Source organism: Protopterus annectens, chromosome 2.part1, assembly GCF_019279795.1.
Source record: "Protopterus annectens isolate FY-2018-M chromosome 2.part1, PAN1.0, whole genome shotgun sequence".
In the NCBI taxonomy this organism is placed as follows: domain Eukaryota; kingdom Metazoa; phylum Chordata; order Ceratodontiformes; family Protopteridae; genus Protopterus; species Protopterus annectens.
The window spans coordinates 418,130,723-418,143,895 of NC_056729.1; the positions used below are offsets into that span (position 1 = coordinate 418,130,723).

The 13,173-nt window shown below is 43.8% G+C and overlaps 1 protein-coding gene across 1 annotated transcript in view; it reads right to left on the reverse strand.

Annotated features, from left to right (window-relative positions):
* LOC122794851 (SWI/SNF-related matrix-associated actin-dependent regulator of chromatin subfamily A member 5-like) overlaps window positions 1–13,173 on the reverse strand; it is a 1,390,680-nt gene that overhangs the window by 1,276,601 nt on the left and 100,906 nt on the right. The window contains exon 2 of the mRNA XM_044063455.1: window positions 2,778–2,873. Within this exon, the coding sequence (XP_043919390.1) occupies window positions 2,778–2,873 (96 nt within the window). The remainder of the gene's footprint in view (window positions 1–2,777; window positions 2,874–13,173) is intronic.

Sequence of the window (13,173 nt, forward strand, 5' to 3'; positions counted from 1 at the left end):
TGGCGTCGGCTGATGCCTTTATACCCGAATAACTGCCGCTATGACGTCGGGTGAAGTGCGACACCAGCCGAGGCCAGACCCAGACTTTGGAATCCGGCCGACCGAGGGGCTGCCTGACGACAGGGCAACCCATTTGTAAGGACTGCAGATGCATCCTTGTAGGACATCTACATGAGCCTGTTGTAACAGTCTGCTGAGGAAGTGATGGCTAGAAACCTTTTCCAGAGATTCTTTGAATCCAGCATCAGGGAACTCTGTCAGGTTTTCTATACCCTCATCCACAAGGGAGAGCTGGAAATGGGATGAGATAGATTTTAAGGGCCCTGGAGGCCATGAATAGCAGAAGACCCTCAATGTTTTACTCGCCTACTCGGATAGCAATGTTGAAAGCTGTTGGGTCTATGGAACATGTGCCGGATTAAAAACACAATGAACTGCCCTAATATGCCCTGCATGCTCACTCACGACACTTTTCTATCTTATTCAAAAGGAAATGCAGCTGACATCCACCTTCAAATGATGACAGAAATGTATGCTACCAAACAGTCAACCTTTGCTGGAGGTTGAAATTTTGCTCCATATGAGCTGATCATGGTGTTGCTCTACATGTTTAAATTATGGGTTGGGTATACCGGAATCCCCAAGACTCATTCCTTACATTGCTTACCCACAGGAATCATTCCTGCTCCTCACAACATCAATGTCTGCAACAAGCCGATTTCTTCACTAGCTGCGACAGGAGCACCAGAGTAGAAGAGCTAGTTTCATCATAGGCTTGGATTTGGAAGGCTTTGGTTGAAACCTAACCTTCAAAATCCCTTCCGCACCCCATGGATCTGTATCTAGTTTGGAATCACATAATGGACCTGCCTGCCAGTCTTCATAGAAACCATTCTACAATGCAACCATTTTGCAAGAGATGATGCAAGCCAACCTGTTTCTCAAACCTCCTCCCAATTGGGATACAGTGGCAGCAGTTAAGTATTGTGCACTTCTGACAAATGAGAGTTCTAGTATATTATTGATAATAACCATACAAATGTAGACCACCAATACACTTCTTATGCAGTGAACATAAGCTTTGTAATGCTGTACACGGAGATCTTAGAACTATTAATACAGACAAGATGTGCTAAACAGAGGCAGAGAGTGTCTTCCTAACACAGCACACAGTGTTGTAATATGTGGCAAGAAATGCAGACCTCCGAACAGACTAGGAGCTGGAAATTAAGAATTATGCTGACCTAGAATTGCCAGAAGAGTATATCCCAACAGTTATTCTTTACAGAGGACCTTCAGAGTAGCTCAGCCAGCTTGACTACTGTACATTTAAGACAAGTTTTATAAAACATGCAAACATAACAGTTGATTAACTTACAAAACACTTAAATTTCTATCATATCATGGAATCCATTGGTCCAAGAACAACCCAGAAATCAGTCAATGCACGTGAAAGAATGGGCTCCAAAAAGATATCTACACTGATGGGAAACTGCTGCATGTCACAAACACTTCTAATTAAGGTATTTTCCAAGACTGGGATATTAAGTGATTCAAAAGACACTTCTTTGTGTGCGTGCAGGGGGGGGGGGGGTAGTTATGGACCATCAGAAATATGCCGAAGTGGTCTCTGATGTCCAGTTGCGCAACTTGACCTGTATACTCTGCTGACAGCTTGCACCATGAAGGGAGGGACCAGGCCATGCTCTTCCCTCAACACATCTCACTTGCTCCAAAATGTACTTTGGCCAAACCAAGTTCCTTGTTAAAAACGTGGGATTTTGTTCACATGACCACAGAGGTATAAAAGGCTAAACATGTCACATTTATCCATCCACAACAGGTCACATAATCCCAGTAGTTTTTTTTTTTAAACCACCAAATGATTTTTAATATAAACACCACATCATAAATGTGATTTAATATAGGAAACAGACCTTTAACACTTAAGTAAAGCACACAAAATATCTTACTATAACTCACTCCAACTTACCTCAATAAATCCAATAATCTTTCGTATATATGTTTAGACAAAATATACCAATGTATGTGTTCATATACATACAATTTATTTTTAATATCCCCAGGAACCATCCTGCAAAAAGTCAAAATTAATGTCAACTACTGTATCACACTTGCCACACCATTGCTTTCCCATTAAATGTTCTGTACTGGAAATTTATTCCTAAAAGCCAGAAGTCCATACATTCCAGGCCTGGTAATGCCAATGTTTCCCTCACTTTATCTCATACAAACTTGCACATGGATACAACCAAAGAATATGAGAGTAGGTAGCATTACCTCATCTTCAGCAACTCCCATTACCTACATCTCTTTTTAAGCCTCATGGGTGTATTTGTCACTGAAATAAAAGCTTAAAGTAACCATCACTGCGAGTATGTTATACAACTCTTAGCAGCAACAGTACCCTCTCCCATTCTGAACTTGGAGTCCTAATCCTCAGTCTTAACTGGTATGTATCGCTTTTTTTCTTCTTTAATTTATTATACCATGTGTTATAAGGCCTTTTCACTATGCCCCATCTGTAAGGCATTGGTTGGGCTCATTAAGACCAAATGAGATATGTTACAACAATAGTCATCACATTTGACATGAACCAATGGCATGTGGGTAAAAGGACAGAATCCACACATACGTTCACTTTTGTACAGCTAAAAAAATTAACGAAAACAATCTGTTAAATATTGTCCTGAAAAGATTACCTTCGCTCCAAACTTTTTCTAATAATCTATACTCAATAGTAATGCAAGTTTTACCCTTCTCTCTTCATAAGCAGGATCTTCATCTTCTCCTCCTTCTTCTTCTTCTGCTTCCATTGGAGTTGCGTGGTCATCCTCATTGTCAGCAGTTTCCTAAAGAAGCAATGAAGTAACAAACTTATGTCATGTGATCAGTTCCTGAAACATCTGAGAAGCCACACAAGTGAATTTCCCAACTACTTTTACACAATGGTTTTACTACACAATTAGAGGTTTTGAATGGTGAACTTACAGCAAATCACAATTAAAAGTAATCAGTATACATATTAAAAACCAGTTTTTATATTGTTTTACAAGTTCTTTTTCATGTTAGTTAAAATACTGCATCATAAAAAACTGCTCTAGATTTTCAGCTGCACGCAGGTAAAGTTTTAGACCATTACTCAAGAGAATGTCAATTTCTATTCCACTTAAGAGTTGGATAACTTTTTATGCAATGTTAAACGCCTATTTTATGAAAACAAGCCCCGCACCCAGGAAAATTAAGGACGGATGCCAAGAAAAAGTTTCTGCTACAGTTGAAAAAATGATATATTAAATGCAGGGTACATACCCATAACAAGTTCTGCATCAAAGATCCAGTTGATACTGCTTGGGAATGGACTAAAAACTGATATCAAGGTAATACCTCCTAATCCTGAGTGGCACAAAAGAACACAAGTCAAATTTATAGTCTTATAACCCCCAAAGCAGGCCAAAGGTGGAACGGCAGGAGATACTTGAATATGACACAGCAAGTACATTGAACCGTGTGAAGCAGTATAGATTCAGACAAGAGCTCTGGTCAGCAACTAAAAAATACACTCCTAATCCTCCAGTGTGTTTACAGTCATGGAATATACCACACGTGACAGTAGCCTTGAAAGGATGCCAAGACCTCAAAATTGACATCCAGCTTTTACAGATAAACATTACAGAAAATATGGAAGCAGCCATAACTGTACTTAAGCGCATCTTGACAGCTGCGAGAAGAATCTTTCTGAATTAATTGAAAATTTAGTCCAATTAGCCAACCACGTGGAAAGGGTATGCTCACATTTTTTTGCCAAATTTTTATTTAATAAATGGAAATTAACTGTCCCTATGGAAGGATAGGTGCTGCCTGTAGACATCAACATACTAATATAAATACTTACTTCAATTAAGTGTGTTCTAGGGAAAAAAATGAAAGGTAGGTTAACCCACAAGTTCAGACTTGACTCTAGTAGCTCTGGACATAATGGGCAGGTCAGTTCTAAATGCCACACTCTGTGGAAAAAGTACAGTTTTGTACCTACCATAAATGTAGATGTCCGATAGGTATGCATCTGCAGTCATAACATATGGGTTGTCCTGCCTCAGGCAGCCCTTCGGTCAGCCGGATTCCAAAGTCTGGGTCTGGCCTCGGCCGATGTCGCACTTTCCCCGACGTCAGAGCGTCTGGGGTATAAAAGCATCAGCCGACGCCATTTTCCTCAGTTTTTCTTGCCCCAGATGCCAGGTGCCCTCTAGGAAGGCTAAATTTGGATAAATGCTGAAAAGTTCCAAACATTTGCAAATTATATACATGTATAAACAAACAAATACACCATAATAGATTCCCCCAGCTAGCTAAAAGAGGGGTAAGCACCCTAGGAATACCACAGAAGGGAAGGAGGGAGGGTAATCCTGACTGCAGATGCATACCTATCGGACATCTACATTTATGGTAGATACAAAACTGTACTATGTCCTTCAAGGATGCATCTGCAGTCATAACATATGGGTAGAATACCATAGCCAATCTGGGGGAGGAGGTACTAAGAAAAGGATGGTGTAGTTAAGATCCCCTGCAGGACTGCAGTTGCAAACCCTGCTCTGGATCTAGAGTATAAAGGTAGATTGTAATGCTTGGCAAATGTATGCACGGAGCTCCAAGTAGCAGCTTCTAAAATGTCCTTGGTAGCCACCCCCCCCCCCGTAGGAAGGCTGTAGTGGTGGCCGTGGCCCTTGTGGAGTGAGGCCTGATATTTTCAGGAACTGTCTTTCCATGAAAGGCGTAGCAAAAGCGAATGCAATTTCCTATCCATTTTGAAATTGTCTGTTTGGAAATTGCTCTTCCTTGCACCCCAGTTGCATATGCTACAAAAAGTTGGTCAGTTTTTCTGCTAGTTTTTGTTCTGTCCAAGTAGTAGCGTAGTTGTCTGTGTATATCCAGGGTGTGCAAAAGTTTTTCCCCCTCTATTCTGTGGATTAGGGAAGAACGTAGGCAAGTGAATAGCTTGGTTCAAAGGATACCCTAGATACCACCTTTGGCATAAAAGTAGGATTGATTCTTAGTGACACCCTGTCCTGGTGGAAAATAAGAAAAGGCTGCACTGCCATTAACGCTTGTAACTCAGATACTCTTCTTGCTGAAGTGATTGCCAGAAGGAATGCAGTTTTCCAAGATAGAAACTTTAGATCCGCTGATGCTGCTGGTTCAAAAGGAGGTAGTGCCAGTTTCTCCAGCACAAAGTTGAGATCCCAGGCAGGTAGAGGGGGTCTTCTTGGAGGTTTAATATTTTTGATCCCTCTCAGAAATTGTCTGAGGAGAGGGTGAGAGAAGATAGGTGGATCCACATTGTATTCTGCTGAAATTGCTGAAGCATGAATCTTAATGCAAGAATAGGACAGGCCATTGTGGAACAATTCTGTTAAGTATTCTCGGATATGTGTTAGGTTTGCCACTGTGACATCTGTGCCCTTTGATGTGCTCCAAATGAGAAATCTCTTCCATTTAGCTGAGTATGTCTTCCTTGTGGAAGGCCTGCGAGCCTCCAGGATAATGTCCTTCACCCTCTGAGATAAAACAGTTTGATTGGGATTTAAGGAATTTTCCAGGCAGTTGGCTGCAATGTTTTCAAGTTGGGATGCAGGGTCTTGAAATTGTTCTGCGTCAGAAGAAGAGGCCATAGGGGGAGAGGCCATGATTTTGCCTGAGACATGCTTCTCAATAATGGATACCAGTGTTGTCTTGGCCAGTCAGGAGCTATTAGTATCACTTTTGGCTGTTCCTCCCTGATCTTCAGTAGAACCTTGTACATCAATGGGAGAGGTGGGAAGGCATATACTGTTAGGGCTTTCCAGCTGAAAGAGAGAGAGTCCACCCTCCAAGCTTGTGGGTGGTATGTCCTTGAGCAGAATGTCTTCAGTTGATTGTTGAGTGGGGAGGCAAACAAATCTATCTCCGGCATTCCCCATGTCTTTGCTATGAGTTGGAAGATGTCTGGGTGCAGCATCCATTCGTGTGCATCAATGGTAGTTCTGCTTAAGCTGTCCGCCAGTGCATTTTCTTTCCCTGGCACGAATTGGGCCTGTAGTTGGATATTGAGATTCAGGCATAGTTCCCACAGATTCATAGCCATCCGGCATAGAGGGTAAGAATGTGTGCCTCCCTGCTTGCTTATGTACCACATGACCGTGGTGTTGTCTGTCCTTATTAGCAGGTGTCCTTGTTGGAGGAAGGGTTTGAATGCCTCGATTGCATGCCTCACTGCCAGCATTTCCTTTTGGTTTATGTGCATGCTTAGCTGTCCTTGAGGCCATAGGCCTTGGATACATTTGTCCTCCATGTGTGCTCCCCATCCTCGGTCTGAGGCGTCCGTGGTGATGGTCTGACTTGGTTTTGGTTGGTTGAAAGGCAACCCTCTGTTGGACTGGCAGGCCTGAGCCCACCACAGGAATTCCTTTTGAAGGCATGGAATGATTGGTATCATGGTTTCTAAACTGTGACTGTGCTGAGACCATACACTCCGGAGGTACCATTGTAATTTCCTCATATGCAGCCTGGCATGCAGTATTAGAATTATGCAGGATGCCATGTAACCCAGGGCCTGCAGGATTTTCCTTGCAGTAAGCTGAGTTTGTCTTGTCAGAATCATGAAGTAATCTGGAAGTTGTATTGTTTTTCTTCTGTGAGAAAGGCCATTTGGGTGGTTGTGTCCAGATCTGCACCCAAAACGGTTATCCTTTGGGATGGTACTAGTCTTGACTTTTGGATGTTGACTGTGTATCCCAAGGTCTGTAGCAGGTGTATGGCATAGGCCAAGTCCTTTATCAAATTTTCCTTGTTGCCCGCTTGTATTAGGCAGTCGTCCAGGTATGGGTAAATTTGAATTCCCTGTAGTCTGCAATGTGCAATTACTGATGCCAGGCATTTCGTGAATACTCTGGGCGCAGTAGATAAGCCAAAGGGCAATGCTGAGAATTGATAATGCTCTGATCCTGCAAGAAATCTGAGGTGTCTTCTGCAGTTTGGTCGAATAGGGACATGCAGGTATGCCTCCTTGAGATCTAGAGTCACCAGCCAAGACTCCTTGCCCAACATGGGAAGAAGTTGCTGTAGGGTCAGCATTTTGAATTTTGGCACAATGAGATGTGTTCAGTGCGGACAGGTCGAGAATAGGCCTCCATTGATTTTCCTTTCTTGGTACAAGGAATAGTCTGGAGTAAAATCATTGGCCTTGTTCTGAACATGGTACCTTTTCTATAGCTTTCATCTGAAGTAAATTGCTGATTTGTTTTAAAGCCTCTGCCCTCTGATTTGGTGGAAGGTTTGGCATTCCGCCACTTTTTGGCAAAGTGTGGAAGTGGAACCTGTATCCTTTGTCTATTATTTGCAGTGTCCATGTATCCTTTGTGATATAATGCCAGTTTTTTGAGAATAAAGCCAGCTTTCCGCCCAAGGATGCTTCCAGTTGATCCCTGGTAGGCGGAATCAGAGTTAAGTCATTGACACTGTCCTGGTGTAGTAGTTGTTGTTGTTGCACTACTCCTCTGGTTGGCAGGCTGCCACTGACGGCCTCTGTAGGAGCCCTTCGATTGACCTCTGCCTCTAGGGCGCCTGTTCCTGCCTCTGGGCTCTGTCCGAGTCTGGAAAGGACCAATTCTTAGTAGGCCAGTTTCTGCTGAATCTCGGTGGTTGAACTTGCAGGAAATCTTTAACTGTTTGCACAGACTTTGCCTTTTCTTCAACCTTTTTTAAGATCTCCTGAGCAGAGGAGCCAAATAAATTTTGTTTCTCCATTGGAGCATCCAGGAGTTTAGCTTTGACATGGTCTGGCAAAGATTGCTCCTTCAGCCAGGCATGCCTACGAATAACTGCCCCAGTCATAGCTGATCTAAATGAAGCCTCCAGTGCATCATAGCCACATTTTAAGAAATGATTACTAACCTGTTGTGAGTTGTGTACCAAATCCTGAAGGGATTTACGGTCTAGGGTTTCAGGAGAAGAAAGTTTCTTATTCAGTTCATCTAACAAATACTCCTGGTACTGTATCATATGAAATTGACAGTTTAATGCCCTGACAGAAAGAGTTGCAGAAGTATACACCTTCTTTCCCCATCTTTCTAAAGCTCTAGACTCTGTCAGAGGGTAGAGGATTTTTGGCAGTAGCGGCCGCAACCCCTTTAGGGCCCTGAGAAATAGTTTCTGGGTCTGCAGAATGGGCTTTATACAAATGGAAATGAGAATCCGGGACCCTGTAGTATCTGTCAGGTTTGGCAGGGGCCGGAGGGAGAGTATCAGGGGCTGTACTGACATCATTGTACACATCATCAATTACATTCAGAACAGGAGGTACAGCTAAGGACCTATGCTGAGGCAAATGCAAAAAGGTCATTAATCTTTTTCTAGAATCAGAGAAATCCTGACCTTGCCATTGAAAATGCTCTCTCATGGAGTGTAGAGTCTCACCAAAGGAAAACTCTTCAGGAGGGGAGGCCGAAGGGATAGATTCCTCTGCATCTGAATCCTCATAAGGCGAGTAAGCCCCTTCCTGGTGGTCTGACAACTCAGATCCATCCGTGGAATCATCTGAGGAGTGTGGATCAGAAGGGTCAGTCCTGGGCCTTTTGTCTGGAGGAGGTTGAGAGGCCCTGTCTGGGTGAGGTTGTGAACCCCTAATTAAGGAAATAAGGTCCTCAGCAAGGCTGAGGATCTGTGAACTAGAGGAAGGCCTCTGGGAGGTAGATTTGGCAGGCAAAGCTTTTGAAAGTTTGGCAGCTTTAGCCCTTGAAAAGGCCTTAATGGACATGGAAGCAGGGGGCCTAGCTGCCCCACGTGCAGGGGTAGAAATGTCCAAAGGTATGGTGTCGGACAATTCCTGAACACTAGCTTCGGTAGGTAGTTCTGAAGCCGACTCAGCCGGGGCCTCTCGGGCCTCGGTGGTCGGAAGTATGGTTTCGGAAGAAGGAATCGCCGAGGACTCTGTTTCAGCCGAAACCGAGACACTCGCGGTAGGCCTAGCCGTGGTTTCAGCCGAAACCGTGGGCCGTGAGTGTCTGTCCTTTTCCTTACGTTTTTTGACCATATGCGAAGTCGGAGTCTCCGATGGCATTTTATAAGCAAAAGCGGCTCCAAAAAATTTCTCTGCAAACTCCGACCGACGTCTAAGATTTCGTCGGTTGAAGGAGGCACAGGCTAAACAGGCCGATACGTCGTGGTCTGGGCCTAAGCAAGGAAGGCAGTAAGAATGGAAATCCTTATGAGGTATTTGTTTCCCACAAGTTAAACAATTATTTACTTTGTCTGACATCGGCTGAGGCAAGAAAGAGTCCCCAACGGGGTACTTAGCTTTTTTCGAAGTCTTTGGTAGCTGAAATCACTGGATCTGACCGACCGGCACTTGCGAACAGCTTCTGCTTTGGGCACCGCGTGGCAAGAAAGACTGAGGAAAATTGCGTTGGCTGATGCTCTTATACCCCAGACGCTCTGACGTCGGGGAAAGTGCGACATCAGCCGAAGCCAGACCCAGACTTTGGAATCCGGCCGACCGAAGGGCTGCCTGAGGCAGGACAACCCATATGTTATGACTGCAGATGCATCCTTGAAAGACATCTAAGCAAGGTGGCTTGGAAAGAAAGGATTTTTCAATTTGGATACTCCCAAATGTTGAATGACTAGTAAGAATGTTTTAAGGAAATCTATCTGCAGAGGTTGCAGGTTCATAAGATGGAAGACTAACCTTTCCAGGCATGATGTTAAGGTCCCATAGAAGAAGACTGCTTCTAGCTGGGGCCCAAGGTTGTACAGGTCTACAAAATAAAATACATTTTAGTAAGACAAAAGAAAAGTCCAGACAAGAATGAAAGCCACAAATGGCTGTCAAATGCAGATGGAAGAGTAACAGAATGCACGGACAAAAATCCCAGGGAAGGGATAAGACTATAGGGATATGAGCAAAATAGGGCTCTAGACATTTATTACTCATACAGACACAGAAGCAGGTCTGCTAGACTCAATTTTCTGTTTAGAAGGCTTTGAAGAGAGGTAAATGACCAAAACTACCTCACACAGACCTTCACTGCCTCGGGCTAACTGCTCTATGCAATGCCAGTGATAACCAAAGATCCTGCCTTTTCTGAGTGCAGTCATTTGTCAGTGAGACATCAGCATCAGAGAAACAAGTAACACATAAGCAGAGACCAGGTTCATCTGAGCCACAATGGAGCGATTAATTTTGGCCCTGAAAATTTTGGCTTTTTTGGATGAAAGTTCTCATCAAAAGAAATTGGCAAGGGGGAAAGGGGAAATAAGTCCATTTGGTTAAGGACAGTCTCCGACCAGACCTCCTCAGGTGTGAGATCAGGAAAAAACAGAATTTCTACACTCTGTGTTGGCTAGAAGGGCAAAGAGAACATATACCAGAGTGCCCACAGACAAATCATGGAGCAGAAGACAATATCAGAGTTTGCTAATAACTTGATTCTCTTGGAAAGTGCATCAGCGCTAGGAAGTGCTACATCTCGATAGTCCTGCTGGCTGTCACATGATCACTGCTTCTCAGACTACAAATTCAACTCCTCATCTCCCCCGTTTTTTGCTGCACCAGACCATCTGCACCCCCCCAGTTGTGTAGGATAACAGAAAAAGAAATTTCTAAACCACTAACATGAAAGCAAAACTCTTGAGGTGTCCAGATACCACGAACTGTCGATCCACTGCAATGCACTCCTTATCCTAGGGTAGCTAGTCTAAAGCTGGCATTGGGCTCCATGAATGAAATAGTATAATGCCCCAGTGCAGACAGATTACACGAGTTTGCAATTCTTAATTTTGTTTTCTGTCGAACTGGAAGGTAGGACCACTAGTCGCAAAATGTCCTCAAAGAATAACCTTCATGCACAATATAGTGGGGTAAGAAAAGCAAAGCATAACAATGTGTCCAAGGTACAACCTTTGAATGTAACAAACTGAAATGAGAGTAAGTGGAACTTCATAACATTTTCTGCTCTTCCAAGAAAAAGAGGACAGCTTAGAGATGTAGTCTCTTTTGTGAACCAGGTTTTCCTGACAAGGGGCAGCAAGGAGCCAATTATCCAGATAAGAGAAAAAAAGAAGCTATGTCTTACCATAACATTCCATCTGTGATGTTGATCCTCGTTCAGTCATTACGCATGGGTATCTGTTCTGACCTCAGAACCAAGCAAGCCATTTTCCAAGCTCGCGTCAGCCGCAAACTCTCAAGCTAAACTCTTACCCATAATTCCCCTCTCCCTATTACCTCAGATTGAGTTTGCAAGTCAAAAGAAGGTAGAGGCTACCTCTGGTCAATTGACCTATCTGAATCAGAAGGCGAGATCCACTATAAGCCTCAGGAGGAGGATGGAGGGAGGGTCGTAATGACTGCACGAGGATCAACATCACAGATGGAACATTATGGTAAGACATAACTTCTTTATCTGATGATGTTAATCCTCGTTCATTCCTTACACATGGGACAGAGTCCCCAGCTACCTTATGTTTTGGGAGGCCCTCATGGAAGGACGTTCCTCAGCACCAGAGAGCCAAATGATTCTCTTCCCCTGGAAGCCAGATCTAATTCATAATGGCTGATGAAGGTTTGTGGTCTAGCCCACGTAGCAGCTGCACAAATGTCATGTAAAGAAGCTCTAGCATGGAAGCAGCTGAAGTTGCTACTGACCAAGTAGAATGAGCCTTGACAGTGGTAGTTAACTGAACGTTATGCTTGCTGTAAATAAAGGTCACGCAGTCTTTCAACCACTTAGCCGTGACCTTGAAACAGCACACCCTAATCTAAGTCCAGAAAAAGCCAAAAAAGCTGATCTGACTTGCGAGAAGCTTTAGTTCTGTCTAAGTAGAAAAAGTTGTCTGTGAATGTCTAGGGTATGTAGGCAATACTCTGGCAATTCAATGGTTTGGTTAATGGACATGTCAGAAATCACTTTAGGCAAAAAGGTAGGATTAGTTCTCAATGACACTGTCCTTATGAAAGGTCAGATATGGCTTCTTGATGCACAAGGCTTGAAGTTCGGAGATACGTCTGGCAAAAGTAATGGCAACTAAGAATAAAGTCTTCCAGGACAAGTATTTGAAGTCGCAAGAAGAAGCTGGTTCAAAGGGTGACGTTGTCAAAGCTCGTAAGACTAAAGTCAAATCCCATGGTTGAGTGGGTTCTCTAAAGGGAGGTTTTACATGAAAACACCTTTTATGAAGGTCCTGCATAATTTGTGAGACATGAGAGAAGAATCCTGGACACCACTGTGGAAATTAGAAATGGAGATAAAGTGAACTCTGATCGTGGAAGCAGAAAGACCAGACTGGAATAAGTCAGACATATTCTAGCACTACGGGCATTGGTGCTGAGAAAGGATCTATCTGTTAGCCAGACAGTAAACCTCTTCCACTTGCTGAGGTATGTATTTCTGGTAGAAGGCTTCGGAGATGCAATGCGGATATCACGTACAGTAAGGATAGATCATTCTGCCTGGCAATCACTGGAAGTGGAGGAGCCAAGCTGTGAGCTTTAGGCTGTTTAGGTTGGGGTGAATCAGGTTCTGCATATGGGAGATAAAGTCTGGGGTTGGAACGGGAGTCCACAGTTGATCTAGCAGGTGAGGCCACAGGAAAGGGAATAAAATCTGACGAGGCCAAAATGGCATTATGAGGATTAATTTGTTCTTCAACTGGTGGGTTTTCTTCAGGACCTGGGGAAGAGGAGGAAATGCATAACATAGACCCGAGGGCCAATCGTGGACTAGAGTGTCCCTAAGGTGACTGTCCCTGAGGGAGAATCAGGGCAAAAAAATTGCTGCATTTGTAGTTGGTTGGGGAAGCAAAGAGGTCGCAGCAAGGAAGACCCCAGCGGTTGAAAATCTCCGCCGCTATCAAGGGATTCAGGGACCACTCGTGAGGTTGAAAAATGCACCTGCTGAGTCTGCTATCATGTTGGAACTCCCGGGAATGTGCATTGCTAGAAGAAAGCAGTTGGTAGCCATCACCTCATGTCCTCTCGGCAAAGCGGATAAGACTTCATTCCGCCTCGCTTGTTGATGTACCGCCATGTTGTCCGACTGACTCACAATGGTCCCAGATGGCAACAGGGGATGAAATGCTTACAACGCCAGAAGCACAGCCCTCAACCCCAAGAAC